The 25854-nt window shown below is 47.5% G+C and overlaps 1 protein-coding gene across 2 annotated transcripts in view; it reads right to left on the bottom strand.

The window, feature by feature from the left end:
• Positions 1 to 25854, bottom strand: part of LOC119163154 (uncharacterized) — a 511564-nt gene that overhangs the window by 13185 nt on the left and 472525 nt on the right. Inside the window, exons 1-3 of one of the 2 annotated variants that reach the window (XM_075874057.1) lie at positions 21572 to 21742; positions 9234 to 9370; positions 9105 to 9172 (exon numbers count right to left, since the gene is read on the bottom strand). In XM_075874057.1, coding sequence (XP_075730172.1) covers positions 9105 to 9172; positions 9234 to 9370; positions 21572 to 21655 — 289 coding nt within the window. In that variant the 5' untranslated portion in view covers positions 21656 to 21742. Of the gene's footprint in view, positions 1 to 9104; positions 9173 to 9233; positions 9371 to 21571; positions 21743 to 25854 lie in introns of those variants that run through there. The other variant, XM_075874058.1, reaches the window with a different exon arrangement.

Below are 25854 nucleotides of genomic sequence, written 5' to 3'. Positions count from 1 at the left end.
GCGTGCCGCGTGAAACCACTTAGTCTCCAAACACGCTCCACTAGGGACGAACCACCCGGGGATTACAAGCAGTGCGAAAAGCGTTGGCAAGGTGACCAGCCCTCCTTCTCCACAGAACACATGTCCTCATCCTCCTCTGCTGGCCCAGTCTTTCCCCGTATTTTGCCGGCGACGATTCTCGTTGCGTCGCGCTCGGAGTGCTCGACCACGGCCGCCTAGATTCGACGATCTAAGAATTACGACGTGGTGCTTGTGTGTACGATTGGATCAGCGTGGGCTGCTGCTTTTACGTCTCTCTGCACCCATGGAGTCTGGAGCAAGTCTCGACATGTAACCACGCCGCACTGTATATCTCTGGCTTCAAGATAGTCACGACCAAAACCCGACAGCAAGAGTTGGGAAGGCCAATATGGCGGCTAAGAAGACAACAGGCCTATCGGATATATACTTCAGTCCGCCTCAGGGCAGAAAACAGCACTGGATTCTAAGGCAAGTAGGTTATCATTCTTTATTCTACTCTACTTGTCGCGAGTGCGATGCGGATCGTGCTTGCCGGCAACGGGCTCGGTCGTGTTGTATATCGCACGCACGAAACGCATCGCGACGGTAAGCTTCGGCGTCTGCAGTTCGCCTGTGCTTTGCGACCACCTGGAGATTGGCCGCCATTGCCGTCAGCCTCCCGTACGCTCGCTAATCGAGTGGTCGCCTGTCTTTGCCGCCGCGATGAGCTCCGGGCTGACGATATTGTGCTGAGACCTCGTTGCTGTGTTGGGAGTCGTCAAGAACACGTTGCGGGTTCTCGTAAAGAGCTTGGTTGTAGTATGTCGCGTGCTGTAAGTGCACCACACGGGCTGGCGGGGCTTTCGCTAGCGTCGGAACTCACTGAAAATTGGTCGCCATTACAGTTGGCTTTCGCGTTAGTCGGTCGAAAGCAGCTCGGCGCCGTCCGTTGGCCGCGGTGACGGACTCGCGTTTGCGCGCTGCACTCGCTCGAGTTTGTGTAAAAGGGCCGCATTACCGTCGATTTCTTCGGCTCAAGCTCCAAACTAGCTCGGCGCTGTTTGTGGTGGCGGCCAAGCGTACGCTCGCTCTCCTGTTCTAAGCTCGATGGCGGCAGACACTCCTCGTGCAGCCACGTGTTGGGTCTCGCGTTCACTTGCTCGAGCTGAACGACGTCGCTCGCTTAGGACTCGCCGACTTGTTGGCGGCAAGGTGGTTCGCGGGGTTGGGGCGGCGGCCGCCGCTCCTAAGCTGTTGCGCTACGGGGATCGAAATGAGTCTTTGACGATGTGTGACATCATGGTGAAATTATCAGCATGTCATATCTCACGGATGTTTTCATTTCACCTTGCACGTATTTCTCGTATGCATTTGTATTCATCCTCTGTCACGAGTGACTCACTATTTTACATATTTATTGGGGAGCCGTGGGCACACACCATGCTGCAAACTCTGTGCGCTGGCGTCTGCGATGCCTGTCATTCATCTCTTTCGTCAGAGCAGCTTCAGAAGGACTGAGTGAGATATGAAGGTAAAGTTATTTGTGTGTCTTATTTTAACCCTTGCTTTTATATTAAGGTGTATGTACTTGTCATATGCGCGGATCTTCATCTTCTGTCACGTGTGTCTAACTATATTTACTATATTATTGTACGTGCAGCCGTGGTAACACAACAGGCAGCAGGCTGCGTGCGCTGGCATCTGCAATGCCTGTCATCTACCGCTTTCGTCAGAGGAGCTCCCAAAGGAGTGAACAAGATTTGACAACGAGCCTGGACTTGTACTCTTCCCCATAAATTCTCCTAAAAGAATGGAGAAACTTCATGTGTATGTAGAAAAATAAACGATTTGATGTCTCACTTTTGTTGTTCGTTGTTGCCGTGACTGCAAAAGCAGTTACACGTAGGTGGCTAACTACTTTTTTGTGTGTTCTTTTCTGCTCAATTTGTTGCTCACTGCACAGAAAAACAGTCGAAAAAAGTATGAGGCCTGACAAAAAATAAACAAAAAACAATGTTTGAACTGGGGACAAAAACTTCATTCGATTGAAGTATTTGACTGGATCAACCGTTTGTCCGGCAGGGTGCAACTGTGAGGACTAACGGTTTCTCGGTAAAGTGTTAAGGTGGGGATTAGCAGTTGCTCTATAAGGTGCAAATGGGAGGACTAAATGATGGTTTTATGAGGTGAACCGCGGGACTAACGGTTACTCACTAAGGAGTAAATGTGAGGAATAAATGTTAGTCCCTAGAGCTCATTTGTGGGGACTAACTGTTAAACGTGGCGCCATTAGTCCTTGAAGGGATGAATGGTTTTGGCAGCCCCACTAGTTCACAAAATGACGAACCACACACCCTTTTTACACCCTTTTGCCTTAAAGTGTGTTCTTGATCGTCGAATGAGTGCATACTTAGAAAAATATTTTCTCATACGATAAGAACGGCCAAATGGTCGCTACCTCCATACTCTCCGCAAAGTGAAGGATGGTGGTGTCAGCTGACTGACCGTGCATCAACGATGCCTTGCGTAATGTTGGGTGTGCTAATTAAAGCTGCGTTAACTAGAATTGATGTATGAGCTGAACGGAAATCAGAGATAATTCATGCCGAGCCTACCTAATGGATTTGCCGCAATAGCAGGCCACTAGCGAGTAGCGCGCCATCAGGGCTACATGCCGAGTGTTTAATGTAGCGATGGTTTACAAAGATACTACGCTGCCATCATTGTATGCACTGTAAGCAAGCAATTACGGCACAAATTAACTTCCCATCAAGTAGTGCTTGTTTCACTGCCATGATACGACCTAAACTTTGCGAAAATTACCACACTCACATGTTGTAGATTCCAGCAGCGCGATCTCAACAATAATAACGAAAAGAATAGACGCGTACGCTTATCACAATGTCGAAATTGTGAAAATTCGTTGAACAACAGCGTCGCTTGTACGCTACCGGTGAAGTGTTGGAGAAGTCAGCAGAAATGCATGGTCTGTAGTCGTTGCTGCAGGTTTCATTGCTTTACCCATTTCGCTCCGGTCGTCGAGCTCGACCGTGCGTGCTGGCGGCATGCGGCGCTCAGTAATATCAACTGTAATTGAGCTACATACAATGTACAAGAAAAAGTACGATTTTATTTTTGAGCTCGGTGAAGGATATTGTTCAACAAATACAATCGAAGGGACATACTAGCGTCAAGAAAAATACATTAACGCATGAGGGGACGTGAAGTGAAACTTGCTGCTCAGGAGTTCGCAGCTGATAGTTTTGTGTTGCTCTCTCTTTCGGTGCGCTCTACGTCCAGTGAGAAATCCTCGAAATAAAGACGGTTTTTTGAACACCACTGCTAAATGTCTTCAGAGGAATTATCTACGCCAAACGACTTTGATAACACTAACAACGCATCGCTCATCGTGGGCAACACCAACACGGCGTACCTCACCACGTTTATCTCGGCGCAGAACAATTCTTACTCCTACTGGTTTCGTGACTTCTTTGTCGCGGCTTCAAACACATCACCGAACACTATTTATAGATAAAACTGCTACGTCATAAAGCGCTCACTGTCATGCGTCAACGGGCGAAACTCTTTTTTTTTAGAAGGCCTCGTTTTCTTAAAAATACTTTCAAGTAACTATGTGACAGTGGTATAGGTTCACTTGAACACAGATCAGTAACTTAAGTGCTTTCCTGTAGTAGGCCAGTCATTCTAAGTAGGCCAGTAATTCTAAGTCATATAAGTAGGCCAGTCATTCTAAACGGCATCTATGAATGAGTCTTCTGAAAATGATTTGGTGAGTATTTGTTAGTTTGATGTGTGGCCGTTAGTGAGCATGACAGTTTGGAATTACGGGTACTCAATGCGAAAATGAGCCTCGCTTAACATTCCTTCATTGAGTACGTGTAGTGAGTACGAGTAGTACCGTACGTCTAGGACAAAAAACGAATGAAATAGCTGGTACGGTGAACTAAGATGCGTTTCGAGAGAATATGCTTACGGTTTTTTGTTAAAGTATCGCCGAGTCATTTGCCGAGTCATTTCTCTGCGATATACATGCATAAGAAGAACTGGCGCGCAAGTAAGCTCATCATGCATAGTAAAGAAACAAGCATATTTTTCATGGTCAAGGATTCATGCTTGTGGGTTGTTTCAAAGTCAGCATGAAATAAAACACATTAGGCTGCATACGCAGAGATTTTGTAGCTGTAGCTAGGTTGGCTGTGGGGTTTGACGTCCCAAAACCACCATATGAATATGAGAGACGCCGTAGTGGAGGGCTCCGGAAATTTTGTGCAGCTGGAGTACTTTAACGTGCACCCAAATCTGAGCACACGGGCCTATAACATTTCCGCTTCCATCGGAAATGCAGCCGCCACAGTCGGGATTTGAACCCGCGACCTGCTGGTCAGCAGCCGAGTACCTTAGCCACTAGATCACCGCGGCGGGGCAGCTCATTTGTTAGTCTTTCCGTCGTTAGCTCACTCCATGTGTATGATTGCGCAGCCGATTGAGCTAAGGTACTGCTATTATTAAACAGTAGAGTGTTCTATGCTAGAACCCACCACGGTTACATCAGCATCGTAGCCGTGGTGCACGCCATTTTAACACACAATACAATGTTTAGGGGTACTATGACCCTTGCAGCTTCAGTGCGTTCTCGAACTAAGTAGCGAGATGGCACAACAACCTAGCGTTCACTGCAATGGCTGTGCTCTGAAGGTCGCATTTCCGCAGGCGCCACCGACACGAAGCATTATAGAGTTTTAGTACTGCGGAATGGTGCTACGTACGCATCACGCAAGTGCCTTGCGTTACGTGGCGTCGTTTGCCACTATTCGGCTTTTAGTACGCCGTAGTACCCGCGTACGTAACGAGCGTGAAGCGTGTTGCGCCATCTGGTAGATCAAACGTGTTCTTGACAGCCAATGTGAGCCAATCCAAGTGTTATAGCCAGATTACGGCCATATTTTAAGCCACAGAGCCGGTCGGTGCTTGCCTTCGATGCCGCCATTTTGCAAAACGAAGTCTCGCGCTGTGGCGAACTTGTTCGAGAGCGGCGCGATCACCTCATACGTACGCACGCACGCATCTCATGCGTGCGTACGTAGCAGCTGCGTACGTAATGCGATACGTGCGCGTTGCTGTCTGCGCATGCGCACTACGCATAACGTGGCGTCCTTACGTACGCAACGCCGCCACGTACGCAGCGTACGCAGTACTAAAACTCTCTATTGTCTCTCCTGCAGGCGCGTTTATCAGAATCGTGATTAAGTAGAGGTCAAACGTCACTTAGCCTGCTGCCGCGGCCCTTCTTTCGAAAGGAGAATTCTGCGCACACGCTAGAAAGTATTACTTTGATGGCTGGTCGCACTCGTCGTGTGTATACTTGTGCGTTTGTTTCATGCGCCTTTCTTTCTGTTTGAACAGCTCACTTTAAGTGTCCAGCTGTGCCAGTGTCATGTTGTGCGCGGTAAACAGTCTTTCTCTGTGTACCATCACTAAGGAGTCTTTCAGCCAAAAACAAGAGGAAAACCTAGAGGGCGTAGAGACTGATATGATCGTTTGCTTGACGTAAAAGCACGTCTTGAAAAAACTTTCAAGTTGGCACACGTAACTTTTGCTCGTCCGCAAAATGTGCAGAAGTGTTGTGCTAAGATTTTTTGAAGGCGACAACTCCGGCTTGGTGATCGGGTCGCAAGTCAGCCTACTTCGGACCTCGTCATGCCGCAAGGACATATTGACACTCCCTTCCTTCCATTTAATGTCTGTCAGGGTGTAAGAAGTGAACCACTAGCTCAACGAGGGCCATGTTCGCGTCTGCCACATGGAAGATATAAGTTCAGGAAACGGTAATGTTGCATATGGGTACAGGTTGCAGCTGGAATCACACTAACAATATTGCTGACAGTGTGGACCTCTTGGAGCTTGCGGACTTGAGTAAGCAGATGCAGTGTAAATTACGGCAATCGTTTGTAGAAATGGTTTTGTCGTAACTCTTGTCTTTCGCGCACTTTGAACAGTTTTTGTCTAAAAAAACTTTCAACAACAGGGGCTTTTTTCATGTTGTGCGTTGTACTTTCGTGTGGTGTGCGGTGGCTGTAGTTTTGTGCTGCGGAGTGCATCGATGAAGCCGGTGACAAGACAGGCTGAAAGACAAAATCGGCATCGGCGAGAGAAGCGGAGAAAGAAGTGGGTTGGAGAACGTGACTTGGAAGGAGTCGCGGGCCAAAGCGCTCGTCGGGTCCTGGTCCCAATGCAGGCCGCCGCTTGCGGTCCGCTCATGAGTTGTTCACCCCAACTGTTGTTCGAGCAGCTGGCACTAGTTCCTTGAGCTGGGACTCGTGCTCATGCAAAACCTCGTCCTACCATTAGCCCAGAAACTCCCTTCCACGTTGATTCTACTGGGTTCCAACCACATCTTGCCTATCCTTGCCGTCGACGTGAGACTCAACGCAGCGATTCATCGACTTAGCAGCTTTCGACCCGCAAATGGTGAGATTTTGCCAGCTTTGTTTATTGTTGTGGGGGAACAGGTTTACACGACTTCAGAATGGTGTTTTCTATTGCAACATGTTTTGTATCACTCCTTCATCGTTAACCTCAATGTCATTACTTGCATTGTAAACATGCTTTAGCCCTCGTGCAGTATCTTCACCAGTCTTAGCATCGAGTATTTATTTTGCCGTGATCACGAATATCCTCACGGACTGATATTAGTCCACGCTTGTCATGTGTATGATCATTTCGTGCGTTTCTTGTGCTGGAGAGGCACGCTGCAAGTTTCCAGAGACTTGTCATTTTTCGCGTGGCCTCAAAACTAGTTGCTGCATAACTTATTCCTTCGCGTTTGTGGCAAAACAAGACACAATAAACACTCAATAACCTCCGTGAATACAGCCCCACCGCGGTGGTGTAGTGGCTAAGATCTGTCGATCCCGTGACCTGATCACGAATCGAATTCCTGCAGCGGCGGCTGCATTTTCGATGGCGGAAAAGTTCTCGAGGCCCATGTGCTGAAGGTTGGGCGCACGTTAAAGAACCAGAGATGGTGCGAATTTCTGGAGCTCTCCACTATGGCGTCTTTCATAATCATGTGATGGTTGTGGGTGTTATATCACACATATCGATCAATCTCTGTGAACACACGTTTCACTTTTCTGTTATAGCGATTCCTAAAAAGTCACAGCTTTGCCACAAAGGCGAAGCAATAAACGCGATAGCAAGAAATCGGAAAGTCACGCGCAGAATTACAAGCAACTTGCCCGACGTTTCTCAGGCGCAAATGACGCACAAAACGCACTCACAGCTACATATGTACGTGAATAGGTGTCTCAGTGATCGCTGTGTCTGAAAAGCGCACCCTTATCGCAAACAAAGGCCGTGCAATGATTGCAGTGACCATTGTGCGCCTGCAACTACAACAAAATCGTTCCACTCAAGCCCACCACCAACCAAGTCGTATGACCCTCTCCACCGGGAGATAAGGGTGCTCGAGAAATTGTCCACTTCCCTCCTCTCCGCGGGTTGAAGTACGCGTGAAAGATGAGAGCCGTCGTGCGCTCTTTGCGCCATCTTGCTGATAATGCTGAAAACACGGTAGTTCACCCTTAAGATGCTCGCCAACAGCGGTAAGTGGTAGGTATGAAGAGCTTGCCGTTTGATCGTCGAAGAAGGTACCTTTCGGTGGCTCAGTGGTTCAGCCTCGCATTCGCGTCGTGGAGGTGCCACTTTCAATTCAGCGCGCCGGAGCCTCTTTGCTGCATTTCTTTTCTCTATTGCGTTTCCATATATTTAGATACGTACACTTATACGATGCATGACATCGGCGTCCACGTCGACGCCTATGCCGACGTCGCTGGCGACATTCCGTCGAGAGTGACGAAATAAAAAAAATTGGTGGCATATCCACGGAGTCAATGATGGTGAGTAGGGTGAACCATTCGTCCGTCCATTCGTTCTTGCTTCCGTCCGTTCATGCGTCCATCCATGCATCTGTCTGTGTGTCCGTTCGTCCATCCATTCAACACTCCAAGTACCACCGTCCCGCATCTTTTAATCATATATTCCCCATATAGAAGCACCGCCATCCAGCGAAAATTCCAAGGACTAAACGAGAGTGGCACACGCTCGCTTTCTTACGGTTTGCGCTTCGGGCTTACTTTCCCCTTTTAACCACCTCCAGTTCATGGTATATACTAGTTCACTGTATTTATGGCACTGCGGCCCAACACTTGCTAAACCTTTCTGAAACCAAGGAGGTTACGCCCAGCGAGTATAACTTAGCAACCTTTTCCTGTCAGACAGTGCACAATGTACATGCTTACGCTGCTAATGGCTGCTAATGAGGATCGCAGCGTGCGCGTTACCTAAAAGCGGAATGCTCCTGTCTCTCATTCCCCATTAGCAGCCATTGGCATGTACATTGAGCACTATTTTTATTGTTCAACAACGCGCAGAAGAAATCTCTCACCGGCACCACCTTGTAGGTCAAACTGTTATACTTGTTACACACTACAACATCTACGAGGGACGAATGGGTGCCGCTATAAAGAGCTTCGCCCCTAAAAAAGAATCAGCCACGTTTTTTAAGCCATGCCCTAGAGACGTAAATACCTTTAAATAGAAACTCTGGAAAATTCAGTCTGGCAACATAGATCTGCCATATGTTGTTCACTCATGCAAGCTAGCACGCTGTGTCGCCTAGCGCCGCCGATTAGCGTTCCCGGCCATCCACACGGACAGTGCTTGCGTTCCTGCCGGACGCGTACCGCGTTTGGACGGTATATGAATGAGCACCCCTTAAGTGAAGAAGACATGGCGCAAAAATTGTGTTTTCGGTTTCGTTCAATGAGCGGCGCCGAAATTTGAAATGGGTCTAACATGCTCGCGAATGCAGTAAGGGCAATTCAGTGGTTTCTGCGATTGAAAAGCTATTGAAACTTTTCTAGACGTCTAATTCTCAATAAATATATGCCTATAAATACTTAACTTCATATTATTGTACTTAGTTTTACATTCCTTACTGAATACAAATATATTGCTAGTGACATCGTGCTGGTAAAATTTGTAACCCGAATACTATAGAGCAGCTCATAATTGATTCCTACCTCTTTCTATTACAGTCATTCTCTCCAGGTGCTCTGTGTCAAATACTCCATATATTTGAAAGTCACGTCTGCAAAAAAAAAATAAATACGAGTCAGAGAGAAGATAGGTGGTGAAAACACAAAGCTTACCTTGTACCATTCAAGAAAACACGTCTTCTGAATGTAGAGGACAGTGGTCTAATCAACAAAACTTGATCCATCTCGCACTTGATAAGTGCTCTTCGAGTTGTTCTGACTGTCCATACTGGCTCCAGCTTGTTGACAAACTGAAATTCATAACTTAGTATTGAAAATTATACGCTAATAAAATGGTCGTTTTACTTCTTTTATTTTTTGTGGAATTCTGTGCGCACGTAGGCGTCTATCAGTTTGCCTAAATCAATATATTACCACCGATCGTTCTTGTGAATACTGCACACACACTTTCATAGCCGATAATCAACTGAACCTGCCAATGGACGGCATGAGAATTTAAACGTCCTGCTAGTTTTGATTAATATGTATTGATAAAAAACCGAGAAAGCAGGCTAAAGAGACGTTCACAAAAGGAGAAGGCGACACACACGCATGCTGGATGAGAACCGCCATGCGCTCTTGGCGCCATATTTCTGATAATGCCTAAAACACGCTTGTTCACCCCCGAGATGTTCTCCAGCCACGTTAAGTGGTAGGTAAAAAAAGCTTGCCGGCACGCACACTCTGGCGATCCAGCGTGTGGGTGTCGTCTTTACCTCTTGTGAACGTGTCCTTAAGCTGGTTTCTGCATGTCTTCAAGTATGTACCAACAGGCCCAGTAACAGATGCTCCTGAGAATTTGATAACACGCACCGTTTTGATTGCTTTGAAAATGATCCAGGCTTTTTTTATTTCTTTAATTATTTGGGAATCTTCACAAAATGGCTATGACGGAGACGAAAGGAGAGAGTGTCTTTTGACTTGGCCGATTGCTCGTGAAGCACTTTGGACATATACATGGAAACAAGACGTAGAAATGTTCATTACATACAAATAATAAATAAACAAGGAACACTGTAACACTGCAGGGAATGTCACTCAAATACTCAAACAAAGCTGTTTCTTGGCCCCACCGCGGTGGTCTAGTGGCTAGGGTACTCGGCTGCTGACCCGCAGGTCACGGTTTGAAATCCTGGCTCCGGCGGCTGCATTTCCGATGGAGGCGGAAATGTTGCAGGCCCGTGTACTCAGATTTGGGTGCACGTTAAAGAACCCCAGGTGGTCAAAATTTCCGGAGCCCTCCACTACGGCGTCTCTCATAATCATATGGTGGTTGTGGGAAGTTAAACCCCACAAATCTAATCTAAAGCTGTTTCTTAGCAATAAACTTAAGATACATTTTCATAAGCACTACTAACATATATTGAAATACATGAAATTCAAGTGTATTGTGAAAAACACTGATTAGAATAAACATTGTCGATCCACTACATACTTTTACCACATGCACTCTACAAATGTGGTAAAATATTTGCATTTCTGATTTGTTTTCCAAATTGTGAAATGTTTCTAGTCTCCCTGGAACATCCATTATTTAAGGAATCTGAAGTAGGTGTCACCTTCCGGTTGTAATTCGCACGTAATGACAGGAAGATTGATGTGAGCGAAGCCACAGATGTCTGTAGCCTGCGTAAACATTGTCACCGTTGTTTTATGGCATCTCAATGTCGCTGCTCCTTCCTCTGAAGTTGTAGTAAGCCGGTTGACAATTGATGACTGGCGAGCGAAAAACAACTCCGTCATTGTTCACATACCCTCCTGATTTAGTAGGTTTTTGTCGGAAACGGGCTCACGCGCTAGGGGCAGCATTGGCATATATACGCTTCTTCAGACTGTGATGTAGGCTCCGTAGTGATTGGATTCCCGCTTGATGATATGGGCAGACCCTTGACAAATGTGACATCATCAATCACTTTGATTTTTTAAGTGGCATCTCGCTCAGCATTAGGTGAGTGCCTGCGCATTCAGCCAGCTACTGCTTTGAAAGCTGGAGCACTATGCTTTTCCACGACCGGGACTTCTTAGCCATAATTCGCAGACTGGTGAGACTGCCGATGTGGCTGCGCGGAGAACTTCGACCGCTCCTTTGATTGTCGCTGTTGCAAACTGGTCGCAGCGAGGAGCTCACCGAGCTCCGGTATTGCTTCTGCAACGGCTGCGAATAAAATATGGTTTCTTCGTCTGGCAAAAACGTTGGAGTTGTAGTTACCAACAAGTCCAACTACTCCAATCGTGAGCATGGTCTCAGTTGTGTCGCAGTCCCTGTGCAGGTTGTGACACTCTCCAGAGGTGACCTGCAATGCACAGTGGCAGAGCCTCGTGGTGGAGGTTCTCTGGAACTTCATCGTCGGATGCGGTCAGGGTAAACTGGGTGGTACCAGTGAGGTAGTGGTCAGTCGGTTCAAGGGCAGCTAGGAGCTTATTGCTCCAGCCTGCCGAGCGCTGCTACCGCACACCTCATACCGCTGCCACGCCACGGTACCATATTGAAGGCTGTTTATCGCCAGGGACCATTTATGCCTTTCCCTTTAGGCCTCGCGAGCTCCCAGAGCGTTCATGGTCGCCACCCAGCCATTATTGTTGTTCTGGAAGCTGTGCAACTCCGGTATTTCGTAGTCGGCTTGCGATGGAGAGCTCGGTGGTGAAAATGCAGAGAGCTTCAACTTGGAGCAACCCAGCTGGTCGGAGAGCATCTTGAGGGAATCCCAGAGCACTTTCCTTTGCTTCGGCGGTCTGGGCTCCAGGTTGTGTGAGGCGGCTACATTCAGCATGGCGTCGGTGGCGCTTGATTCCTGCAGAATGGCATAAATAATTGCTGAGCTCAACGCTGTCAAGGCCATGTGACTTGAGAGCTTAATTGTATAGCTCCTACAATCATATGTACGCTTTTTGTGGATTTGTTCTGTTGTCATCTCCTCAGGTCCCGGATAAGAATATGTATGTAATATAACACAGAGACCTAGAAAAACTAAGGAGAGAAAAAATCCCGTCATATCTACAAAGTGAATGGAGATTAATGAGCGACATCATACTCACCATCGTGATTTTGCCCGCCACGAAAAAGTATTTTCCAGAGTATTGCACACTGATCGTCACCGGGGGTGACAAACTCCCGCTGTAGGACGGCGATGGCGTTGCCACGGAATTCCTCGTTTCTGATGCTGAAGATGGCGGTAAAATTGCTATATAGCCACAAGCGCTCGCAAACGTTGCAGCAGTGAGCGAAACTGCGATCTAGAAAGTTGCGCTTAAAGCGTACATCGGCACCATCAATTTCAGGTAGCGATCGTTTAAAGGGCGTACCTGCATCATTGGTCGCCCTCACACCTTCAGGATCAGCTTGTCGGTGCTTCCCTCCTCTTGCCGGTTCATGCACTCTGAGCTCCGGGACCGCTAGTCATCGTGCGCATTTCGCTGCTGTTGCACAATCCTTTCCCGCCTCTTGATCGGTGGCTTGTCATTGTTGACGGCGAGCCCCTGCCGCTTCATTTTTTCAAGCTCTCAAGTCCGAGTCTTGAAAGCGAGTGTGCTCTGCAAACACCTTGCAGGACCTCCACTTCATTCCCTTATCTTCATGGTTTTAATATTAGTATCAAAAAGCACAAAATGAAGAATTTCCAGAGAGAGCGAAAGCGCGTTTGGTGGCATGTAGGAGTGGCGCGTGGGAGTGGAGCGAGCGGCGCCGAGCCATGTGGTGGGCGATCGCTTACTAGCGGCTGGCTACGACGTGACAACGGACAATCCTTGACCGTAATGAGATTCGTCCATAAAAATCTGAAACACGCTGCCGTTGATTCCAACTGGTAACTTCTCGCTTTACAGCAGTCTTTATCAAAAATTTCATCCACACGTTATGTGCACACCGGCTTAATAACGGCTATGTATATACAGTCGATCCCGGATATACCGAACCCAGATATATTGAATTATTGTATATATCGAACAGTCTAAACATCAACTTGGAAATTCCATGCAAAAGTATAGTGCTGTTGTACGCGTGTATCGAACTCCCGGTCACCGCCACATGCGATATTTCGAACACTTCCGCGCGTCAAGCGCCCCTGCAAGTGCGCCTCGCCACTCTTCCTGGGAAAGTTCCGGCGACGAGTTCGCGTGTGCGCTCCCGCACTCGGTGAGAGAGAGGCTCCGTTGCGTCGCAAGAGTGACCGTGGACACCTATGCCGCGTGGTAAAGAACGCGGGCGAGAGACAGTTGAGGGGGAAGTAAAATCCAGTTTCTGTGCGCTTGAGCCTGTTTGTTTGAGTGGCGGAGAGGTCCGCTCTCGTCGCTTGGCCAGTGGCAGTCGTTGCTCCGTCGGGAAACTCGTGAAGTGTGGTGCGTGTTTGTTTTGTTTTTGTGGCGCCAAGTGACGCGTTTTAGAGCCATGGACGCAAAAAAAAACGTAAGAAGTTTGAATATTCAACGAAGGCAGATATCATTCGACGGGTGGAGGCCAAAGGAAAGAAGTCGTCAGTTGCGAAGGAATTCGAAATTCCTCGGAGCACAATACTGCGCCACAAAGCTAATGTGAAGGCGAAGGCAGCGCAGTGCGGCCGTTCTGGAGCGTGTCACGGCGTGCACCGGAATGCGATAAGGTTGAGAAATCCCTGGTTCTTGGAGACTCGCGCAAAAAATATTCCTGTTGACGGCCCAATGCTCATGGAAAAGGCAAAGTGGTTTGCAACCGCGCTAGGGGAAGACAACTTCACTGGTGGCACAGGATGGCAGCAACGCTTTAAAAATCGCTGCGGCATCGTCGGGAAGACCCTCTCGGGTGAAAGCGGGGTAACCAGCAGCAACAAAAGCATTGAAAAGTGGCTGTCCGACGATTGGCCAGACACTTGAAACAGCTTTTCGCCGTCGCAAATATTTATTGCCGACGAAACTGCCCTGTTTTGGCAGATGCTGCTGAGCAAGACGTTGGACTTCAAGGGCAGCAAATGCCGTGGCGGAAAAATGGGCAAGGTGCGCATCTCCATTTTGCTCGCTGCAAATATGGACGGCTCGTGCAAACTTCAGCCGTTCTTTATCGGAAAGAGCAGATCGCCATGCTGCTTCAAGAACGCAAGAGGTCTCACGGTGCGCTACGCATCCAACAAAAAAAATGTGGATGACACGTGATCTGTTCACCGAGTGAATCCGGGCATGGGATACCGAGCTGGAGAAGTCCGGCCGCCAAGTCTGTCTCCTTCTTGACAATTGTTCGGCCCACCACGTCACCATCCCACTGAAAAACATCACAGTGAAATATTTGCTGGCCTACACTACGGCGAAGCTGCAGCCTCTCGACCAAGACATTATCAAAGCCTTCAAGATTGGGTACAGGCGACGACTGGTGCAGAGGCTCCTGACGAACCTTCGTTTGGGAATCGAACTCGAAGTTGACCTTCTTGGAGCTACACTGATGCTGACAAGCGCTTGGAACGACGTGAAACAAACCACAGTCGTAAACTGCTTCCGCAAAGCGGGCTGTGTGGTGACTCCTGACGAGGCGTGTTCGGACACCGAAGACGACGGCGTTGAGTGCTTCAACGGTGAAATTCAGGCACTGGCTGCATTCCCAGGTGCAATCCAAGATCGCGCAACAGCGCGCGATTTTTCAAGTGCTGACGATGACGCGCAGGCTGTGGCGGATCTCAATGATGCGGAGATCGTGGCAGACTCCGCAATTGCCACTACCGAAGAAGCGGCAACAAGCGACTCCGATGAAGATATCCAGCCGCCTAGTGCAGCTGAGCTTGCGTCGGCGTTCAGCGTGATTCGCCGCTGTTGCGGCGCAATGAAAGGCGCCGGACTTTCGCATTTGGACAGCGTGAGAAAATTTGAAGACAGTATAATGAACTACAACGGACAAAAGAAGCAGTTCAAGCTCACGGACTTTTTCATGCCAAATAAAAGGCCGTGGTCGTTGCGCTGTGTTTCGTATTTTCCGTGATTTGGAGAACAAGTCGGTTACAAAGCGCTTGTCACGATCTCCGAAAGCTCTCAGTTATGTGCGGAGTATTCAGGTAAGCTTCAGATAGGCATATTTTATTTTTTGAATTATTGATATATTGAACTGTTTTACGATCCCCTTGGAGTTCGATATATCCGGGATCGACTGTATACACAAGTTATCGCAGGGAGAACCCATTTGTATGAGGAGCCTGGCTAGGATATACATAAAGCAACTATCTTATATTTTCCTTTGTTTTTAAAACTGCCCTAGAAACGGGCATGTAGAAGTGGCATCTGTCTACACTTACTAGTTGTGTGTAGAGTGAATAAGAAAGACGTTGATACCACCAGTTCAGCTATCATCAACACAAGAAAAAGGCACGTGATCGGCGATCGAGCACCGTCATCTTGGTCCGCCTGCGTTCCTTTCGAGCTACCACCCGCTTGCTCAGTCCTTCACTAAACCCTCTTTACATTTGGTGGATCGTGCTGGGTAACTATATCACCTACACCCTGGAACTCCGATCCCACACCCTGCCGTCGACCATGCAAGTTGACGCTGCCCAACAGACAGCACCTCTCGCGGCCGCTACTTGCCCCGGCCCGGTTCACCAGCGAGATCCCCGGTCTTTTCGGGCGCCGAAGACCAGGACATCGAGGACTGGCTGTCGTCCTACGAAAAAGTCAGTGGACCAAACAGGTGGGATGACACTGCTAAGTTAAGCACCGTCAACTTTTACTTGGCTAATGTGGCGAAACTGTTGTACACAAACCACGAATCCGAGTTCTAAAACTTGGCCGCTTTCAAGCAGGCAATACCCTCGGTTTTCGGTCGCCCTGCCGTGCGAAGTTGCGCGCCGAACAACGCCTGCGCTCACGGGCACAAGAACCTGGCGAAATGTTTAACACATATATCGAAGACATACTCGATCTCTGCAGGCGCGTCGATGCCGCAATGAGTGAAACTGCCAAGATCCAGCAAAAGGTGTCGATGACGACGTATTTCAAATGCTCTTTGCGAAGTCTCCTGGCACGGTGTCTAAAGTGGTAACTCTGTGCCAGAGCTACGACGAATTGCGACGGGAACAAGCTCTCACCCGTCGTCCATTTCAGCCTAACCAACCACTCGCTGCACTGGACGTCGTACCTGACCATTTCCGCCTTTTAGCAACAAATGAAAGACTTTGTTCGTGAGGAGGTCGATCGTCAGCTTTCTGTCCTGCCGTTTTGTCAGCGCCAAGAGCTCCCGCAGCAGCAGCAAGAGCGACCGCCGACACCGTTAGCTCCCATGCTCCGACATGCGCTTCAGGGCCCGATTGCCGAGGCTATGTCAGTGCCTTTTCAGCAGCAAGTTGTCGCCGCGCCTCTTATGCTGACGCAGTAAAGAGGCAACAGCCACACCAGCCCTCGCCGTTCAATGAACGGCCGCATGTCACCGCTCCTACTCAGTCTTCCGTCGCATGGGCTCCTCCTCTCACTACCACAGCCTCGACTCAGTCGTATGCCGCTTGGGTGGCGCCCGTCGCTGCAAATGCCTGGCGAATGCGCGATAACCGGCCGATCTGTTTTGCATGGGGCGGCCCTGGCCATATCTCCCGATACTGCCGTCGTCGCGCGCCCGGCTACACAGACGCCCGACCACGAAGCAACTACATGGACCAACCCCCATTTGGTTATGAAAGTTCGGATCATCAGTCAAACAAGCCTTCCCGTGACTATCCGGCAACTTCGTCTCGTCGCTCACCTTCCCCCAATCGACGCTCCTTGTCACCCATGCGTCCACGACTAGCCCCTCAAAATGAGAGAAACTAGCAGTCGCAGTTCAGGGGGAAAGAACTGCGCTATCGAAATGTTCAAGTCCTCGCACCTTACCGTCAAATATTGTCGAAATTTTTGGAGACGGTGCCCATGCATACGCTCTTGTGGATACCGGTGCCGCTGTGTCTGTTATAGACGCCAAACTTTGCCGCAAGCTCCGAAAGGTGACCACGCCGCTTGATATGATGTCCTTACGTGAAGCAAATTGAGAACCTGTTCGACCTATAGCCGCCTGCACTGCCCGACTCACAATTGCAGAGGACTACTACTTAGTTGAGTTTATCGTCCTTTCCTCGTGCTCTCTTGACATCATACTTGGCTGGGATTTCCTATCGCGTAATCACGCCGTTATAGATTGTGCCCCTTCCGAACTTGAACTGCTTCCGTTGTTCGACCAGCCCTACGACCACACTAATCAATCCGCAAACAAGCTAGTTGTGAAAGAGGACACTGACATTCCACCGACAACAGCTGTTTTGCTCCCTGTAGTCTCCGACGGCATGCGTGATGAAGTAGCATTTTTTTAGCCATCAAGCCTCTTTCTAAGTCTGAAACCACTTCTGCTCCCTTATTCAACCCTCTCAATTTCTAATCGAGCCAGTGCTCTCTGCCTTACCAATCCCTTTCGGCATACCATCAAACTGTTTAAAGGCGAGTCTCTTGGATGCGTGCAGCCCATTGATAACGGACAAATTTTTACCGTGCCGCAAGAATCATCCCAAAGTGACCTCACCGCCGTCAGTGCTCTTAACCACTCTGATCTACAGGCTTTGAAAATGTTCGATTCGGTGATCGCAGATGAACTGTCACCATCTGAACAACCTGAACTCCTCCATCTGCTGTACCAGTACCGCGAATCTTTTGATGTTGTTCAATCTTCACTTGGCCGCTCTTCTACCACTTTACCTTACACCGATACCGGCTCCCATGCCATACTACGACAACGACCATACCGTGTTTCTGTGGCGGAACGCCAAGTTATTGCCGAACAGGTGAACGATATGCTGCAACGCGGCGTCGTTCAACCTTCACAAAGTCCATGGGCCTCACCTGTAGTGCTCGTTAAAAAAAGGGTGGTTCCCTTCGCCTCTGTGTGGATTACCGGCGCCTAATAAGATCACTCGAAAAGACATGTATCCTTTACCCAGGATTGACGATGCCCTTGATACTTCACAAGGTGCCGAGTTTTTTTCATCATTAGATTTGCGCTCAGGGTACTGGCAGGTCCCCCTTGCAGATGCCGATCGAGCAAAAAAAGCGTTCGTGACACCGGACAGTCTATATGAGTTTAATGTCATGCCCTTCGGCCTCTGCAATGCGTCTGCCACCTTCGAGCGCATGATGGACTCGGTTCTTCGGGGTTTGAAATGGAAAATCTGTCTCTGCTATCTCGACGATATGGTCGTCTTTTCACCATTCGCCAGACTTTTGAACACATCTTCAGCGCCTCAAACACGTCCTCACGTGAATGAAGAATGCTCAGCTCCAACTCAACCTCAAGGAGTGTCACTTCGCTGCTCGGCAACTTACGATTCTCGGGCACGTCGTATCAAAGGACGGTATACTTCCAGACCCGGCTAAGTTACGTGCTGTCGCCGACGTCCCCAAACCAACGACTATGAAGCAGTTACGGAGCTTCGTGGGGTTATGCTCCTACTTTCGCCGGTTCGTGCGCAACTTCACCTCCATCATTGCGCCTTTGACCGAACTTATAGGCAGCACCACTGATATTTCGTCATGGTCTTCTGAGTGTGACCAATCCTTCTGTACCCTTCGTCGTCTCCTCACTTCACCACCAATACTGTGTCACTACGATCCTACGGCAGCAACTGAGGTCCACACCGACGCCAGTAGTGTCGGCCTCGGTGCGGTTCTCGCGGAACGCAAGCCTGGATTCGCCGAGTATGTCGTCGATTACGCCAGCAGAACTCTCACCAAGGCTGAATCAAACTACAGCGTCACCAAGAAGAAATGCTTGGCGATCGTTTGGGCGCTTGTCAAGTTCCGCCCATACCTTTATAGCCGTGCTTTTGATGTAGTAACGGACCACCACGCATTATGCTGGTTATCTTCGCTCAAGGACCCATCGGGTCGTCTTGCCCGTTGGGCTCTTCGGCTTCAAGAATATGACATTCGCGTTGTATATTGTTCCGGCCACAAGCATACCGATGCTGATGCACTGTCGCGATCTCCCCTATCCCCGGACATTGCATCTCTTTCCTCGGACAACACGTTGTCAGCTCTTGACGAGGACACCATCTCTTCTGCACAACGCAATAACCCATGGATTGCTTCGCTTCTTGACGTGTTATCCGAGGCACCGACACTTCTAACCACTCGAACCCTACGCCGCCAGGCTTCACACTTCAGTATTCTGGATGGCCTTTTCTACCGGCGTAACTATTCAGCAGATGGTAGGAAATGGCTATTAGTCATTCCCCGAACGCTGCGCTCTACTATCTGGGCGTCGTTTCATTCCGACCCGCAATGTGCTCACGCCGGTGGGTTCAAGACCTACGAGCGCCTACGAAAAAGGTATTACTGGCGTGGAATGTTTACCTTCGTCCACCAGTTCATTCGCGACTGCCACGAATGTCAGCAGCGGAAAATCCCGCCACATCCTGCAACAGGTTCATTGCAGCCACTTCCATGCCCAGACCACCCATTCGACCGTGTAGGAATTGACCTCTACGGACCAATACCATTGACAACAGCAGGCAACCGATGGGCTATCGTGACAGTAGATTATCTAACACGGTACGCTGACACTGCTGCTCTTCCCACAGCTGCAGCACAAGACGTCGCAACTTTCCTACTCAATCGTTTTGTTCTTTGTCAAGGTTGTTCTCGAGAACTCCTCAGTGACCGAGGGTGTGTTTTCCTCTCCGATGTAATCCAAGCACTTCTATAACAGTGCCATATTGTACACCGGAAGAGTACAGCCTACCACCCACAGACAAACGGTTTGACTGAGCGGTTCAATCGTACTCTGGGGGACATGCTCGCTACGCATGTCGCTTCTGATGAAACAAACGGGGACCTCATTCTTCCATTTGTGGCATACGCGTATAACACCGCTACGGAAGTCACTACCGGGTTTTCCCCATTTTTTCTCCTGTACGGTCGCCAACCATCGCACACCATCGACACTTTACTGCCTTACTCGCCAGATCTCTTCGAATGCACGCCTGTCTCGGAAGCCGCTCGTTACGCAGAAGAGTGCCGCATGCTTGCCAAGCGGCTTACTACATCAGACCAACTGCCCCAGAAAAAGACCCGTGACGACGACCATCGTTCTGCACCAACGTTGGTTCCTGGAGCACTTGTATGGCTTCATGTATCGCCCGGTGCCCCTGGTGTATCACCCAAGCTACTCTCTAATTAGCGTGGTCCCTACCGCGTGGTCGAGCTTACCTCATTCGTGAACTACGCCATTGAACCCCTCACGCCACCAAGCGACCGTCGTCGCCGTGGACGTGATATCGTTCACGTTAACCGTCTGAAGCCCTACTTTGACCCGCTTGTCCCCACGTGTTAAATTTCCAGGATGGCTTCAGCTTTTTCGCCGGGGGTAATTATAGTGCATAAGAAAGACGTTGATACAACCATGTCAGCTATCATCAACACAAGAAAAAAACGTGATCAGCATTCGAGCACCATCATCTTAGTCCGCCTGTGTTCCTATCGAACTAACACCCGCTTGCTCAGTCCTTCAATAAACCCTCTTTACATGTGGAACAAAAAAACATAGATCTGACCTTCCGGCAGACTCCTTCACGTGGCAGAAGGTGTGGAGGGGCCACTTCAAGTGCAGCACTTTAAAAACGAACTGTTAATAGCATTCGCTTCTGTATCACCGATACCAGGCACAAAGACGCAACAACTGTTACCAAAATTGACAACGGTTACGCCGGCCCCAGGTGACAGTACACAAATCACATTTGTCATATGAATCGTTCTGCGAATACTAGAGTGAATAAGGTCATGCAGAGTGAACACACTGCACGACTATACTCCACGTACGCTCTTTTTCCGAAGATAACAGCTTTCACCAGGGACTTTCACCTGTACTATAAAAGCAAGACTCTTGGCTGTCGACATCAACTGGCTGCAAAGAGTGAGTAGGAGCGTGCACACTGAGAAAACTTCCATTTTCATTGTTCAGATGTTCATCAAGATAAAAGGAGGTACCTAATCTCAAAAGCACACGACAGCTTTCACAGGCAAAATAGTAGGATAGATCATGAGAAGAAGGTAGGCCACGTCATCCATTTATTCGTTTTGGGCGAATGAAATATACCTCGCAATGTTCAGAATACTCCACGACATACATGTGGAACGCAACACTGAACATGATCAGGTCCATTTTAGGACCGTGACTTTTTCTAAAAGGCTCCAGCTGTGCTCCCTCTTGACACAAGTAACAATGAATACGCACAGAATACAATTTCAACAAAAGAAAGAACACATTCTGGTGTGGAGTTTCTGCCAAGTAGACGTTTTTGCTAATTCGATGATTCTCGCCAACCATACCCGCTGATCGAAGCAAGTGAATATCTCTCTATCAACATTGACACTGGCTTGTTGAACGGAAGGAAGCATGAACACAGAAGAAAGAGCATGCCTGTAACATCGTTGAGAATTCTCATCTTTGAAATATTTAAAAAGCATTCAAACGTCACGAATTAATAACTGACCTGTTTGATACCTGAAGCAGTCGTATAACTCGTTAAGTCACAGGAAATAAGAGCAAGTATGGCGACGAGTGCCCCTTTTGGCATGATGGTTTTTTTTTCACTCGCTGTAGTACTTGCGCACTCTTAATGTGACGTTTCTTCTGACCGAAAGCTTGTTGAGTATGAAACCTATTCACGATATTTGCCTGTCTTTTATTCGACTCTGTGACAGATGTATTGGAATTCAGCGCTCATCAAATGTCATTAAGTGTCTGACACATAATTCGTGTCACGACTTGGCTGCAAAATTCTAGTCACGCCGTTGAAAATTCGACATCAATAATATACAGGAAAGCTTAACGACAAAAAAAATTGTCTCAGACTCTTTAAAGCACAACACTGGAAAAATGTACACGGTCTCTCAAAAAAAATATTCAGCTACTGGCCGAGAAGGTTGGTAGTTTAGGCTTCGTTCATTAACGAGAGTGAATCAATTAATATACGAAGCTTCTCCGAAATTTGTTTCGATTTCGTAGACTTGCTATATGAACCAGTGGTTGCAAGGTTCATCATTCGTACCTTTACGCATCGCGCATACCTCTCTAATATTAGAGAGAACATTTTTGTACCAAGTCACACCCAGTGAAAATAGGCTCTTCTTCGCGTCAGTTCTTTGTTCTTCTAATAGCAATAAAACACTAGGTGACAGAGTGCCACGTGGATTTGCTCGGAACTACGTATCGACGCCATGCTATGGCTGTGCGTGCGTCAGACTTGTACGTGTCTCAAAAAATAAGTATTTCATTATACTAACAGATACTTGCTTTAAGATATGTCACGGATTCTAGTGGAACATTTCAGCCCCGAAATTGCGTACGGATTTTCAGCATTGTGATCAATTACACATGCATTATTCCCTTCAAAATATTCCTTCTGAAACACAATATAGCAATTCACCTCGGAAAGATGTGGTTTAATTAGTAGATAGATGGCTGGAGCCTATAGGCCTCGTTGGAAAAGTGGCTGCGGTGCTCGGCTGCTGATTTAAAAGGTCGCCGGTTCAGTCCAGGCCACGATGGTCACATTCCATGTGGAAGAGAAATCGTAGAGGCCCGTGTACTGGGCATTGTCACTGAAAGTTAAAAAACAGCAGATGGTCAAAATTTCCAGAACTTTCCACTATGACGTCTTATAATCGTTTCCTGTTTTAGCTACGTAAAAGGCCGGATATAACTAATAATAATGATAACATTATTATTATTATTATTAATATTATTATTATTATTATTATTATTATTATTATTATTATTATTATTATTATTATTATTATTATTATTATTATTATTATTATTATTATTATTATTATTATTATTATTATTATTATTATTATTATTATTATTGAGGCTGCATGCTCGCGTGAGACAGCTGCGAAGCTTACTAATACTTGCTTCACAATGTTTAGCTGATTCTTCAACGTTTTCTTCTCGAGCGGTCACATGCTGCACCAACAACTCTCAGTGCATGCTCAAAATATAGGTGGTACATCAACCTAAGAACACCTCTAACATCGGGTCGTAGTTGAACAGTGCTGAGGTGGTTCTCTATTTTATACTCTTATTTGTTATGGTAGTGTCTATATCCTTTATCAGACCTTATCACACTATATATATTATCAGATTATGTATTTTATCCGGTCATAGCTTATTAATACTTGCTTTACAACGTTTAGCTGATTCGTCGACGTGTTATTCTCGAGTGGTCACATGCTGCACTAACAATTCTCAGTGCATGCTCAAAATATGGGTGGTACATCAACCTAAGAACACCTCTAACATCGGGTCGTAGTTGAACAGTGCTTAGGTGGTTCTCTATTTTATACTCATATTTGTTATGCTAGTGTCTATATCTTTTATCAGACTTCGCTGGTCCTGAAGCTGCGGTAGGTTATATAGTAATAGAAAATATGGGGGTTCAACGTCCATAAACTACCATATGATAATGAGAGACGCCGTTGTGGAGGGCTTTAGGAAATTTGACCACTTGAGGTTCTTCAACGTGCCCCTAAATCGAAGTTTCCGGGCCTCGTGCATATTCACCGCCATCGAAAGTGTAACCACCGTGGCACCAATTTGATCCCCTGACCAGGTGAGCTCGTGAGCGCTTCAGCTACTAGATTATCACGGCGGGTAGTGTAGGTTCAAGAAAAATGTGAAGTAACAGGCTTTTAGGGACATCCATTCTGATCGAAGGGAGTTTCGAACAGAGAGAGTGTCGCATTTTTTCGGGGTGATGACTGCCGTAGAAAACTGATTGCTACTGAATTTTAGGGAGAGGTAAATGAGGATAGGTAACCTATCGCTAAAAAAATGACGTTAAGTTACCCATAGCATCAATGTTTTAAAAAACCCGATTATAATATTATTATCACAAGAAAACCTAATGGATTACAGTTACCTTGTAACGCGTTATGTAGAACTAATGCGTACGTGTATTGAGCGAATATTGTAGGGTAGGTGTATATGCCAGTTCTAAGTAATATTTTAGAAGCGGCTGCAAGTATTATTATAAAACTACGGGGGCTCACAAAGATTGCCACTAGGTATCACGTAATACTCTTCTTTGATGACTACGATGCCTATCCTTCCTATGGCCCACTTCCAAATTTTAAAGTGTGTTCACTCATTCAGTGTACCTTTTCTCTGCCACCACCCAAAGGGAATGCAACGATATTCAGCCGTGTTATTGTAGATGCACATAAGTTATTATACCTGAACTAAAGAAAAAAATCAGACATTCTTCGGTAGGTACTTGAAAATTATTTATTTGCATCCACAAAGCCACAAAATATGTCTCTTGTTGTCTAATGTTTTACAGTTTCACTTTTTGAGAAACCCAAATTTTTTAGTTGACATTGGGTCCAACTTGTTAGAGCTCGAATCAGTACTTTTTGAGAAAAAGTACACTGAAGAAAACAACTTATTAAAAACGCAGTGTGAAGAAACGAAGTGTTATGTGCGGGTACTGCTTACGCCAGAGGGGTTGCAGTGCAAATTGGCGCGCCATTTAAACCACTTGGAGAGGCCAGTCGACATCGGGATTTCCCAGGTTTGCTCCTCAGAGCGCAGTGAATTTTGCGCTGTCAATGTTACAAACTCGGCTTTTCGGGGGCTACCATTGCACCCTGCCATACACCCTACAATACACCCATAAATATTCCACCAAAGAGCTACTGTCAATAAATCTAGCAAAAGAAACACGTGAAGGAGAACATAAAGAAATTTGACAAAAAAAGAACCCTACGGTTCCGCTTAAATTGGTTTAAAAAAATTGGACAGATACTTTCCACTAAGAGCCTTGTTACATGGGCAGCCTAAACTGCGGTTGACTTACACTACACGGTACGCAAAACCACAGTTATGCTGAGCTCGGTTGTAGTAAACTGATCTCGACAGCCTCGTTTTCGCGTTTTATGGAAGAAATCACGCCTTTCAAGCGGATATCGGAGCTCCAGAGACCGTCCTCAATCACGCTTTATGTGAAGGGTTCTACTCGATCTTCTATGTCGACTACTCTACTGCTCGTGTTGCGGACCGCGCTGGTTCCCACCACGTCTATAGCGTGAATTAGCCGGTCCCGTGCCACCAGCCGTTGCCTGTCGGCACAAAGATGGCCGCACACAAGTAGCAGACCTGGAAACGTCACACTTCCGCGTCCTTATATTTCCGGTAATTTCCCAAGAACAACACGTCTCTGCAGCCCTATCCTGCAGTTCAGCCCAGGCAGCCGTGCCTGCCAGACTCAGGAGCCCGTGATAGCAAAGCGCCGAGCTCCTTGGATCAGCTATGTCACATGCACGTCTACCTCATGTGAGGGTTGTCTTTTATAGGTGAAGACCCTTACGCCATTGGTCGTATGTCCCACCTCGACGTAGTCGTCGTACTCGGTGGAGCAGGGTGTAGTATTGCATTGGATGGGAATAGAAACTTCGTCACCGCTTATCCACAGAGTAAATGATGATAAGTGAGTGGAGGCGAAGCGTCCGTCAGTCTGCCCCTGCTTTTGTGGATACGTCCATCCGTCCTTCCGTCCGTTCGTTTGTTTCTCCTTGCCTCCGTCCATGCGTCTGTACGCCCGCTTCACAGCACTTGTCATCATTCACCTTATGAATATGCTGTGATTTTTTTCATTCCCTTACCTCTTCCATGACATTCCTCGCGTGGATTTCTACCGGTACGTAATGATAAATTATGTGTTCGTGGGTATGCTTGTGTACCATCACAAAATGTGGAAAAGAAACTTACACA

This window comes from Rhipicephalus microplus, chromosome 9 (assembly GCF_043290135.1).
Source record: "Rhipicephalus microplus isolate Deutch F79 chromosome 9, USDA_Rmic, whole genome shotgun sequence".
In the NCBI taxonomy this organism is placed as follows: Eukaryota; Metazoa; Arthropoda; class Arachnida; order Ixodida; family Ixodidae; genus Rhipicephalus; species Rhipicephalus microplus.
The sequence above is the reverse complement of the archived record's forward strand: the minus strand, read 5'-3'. Positions and strand labels throughout refer to the sequence as shown.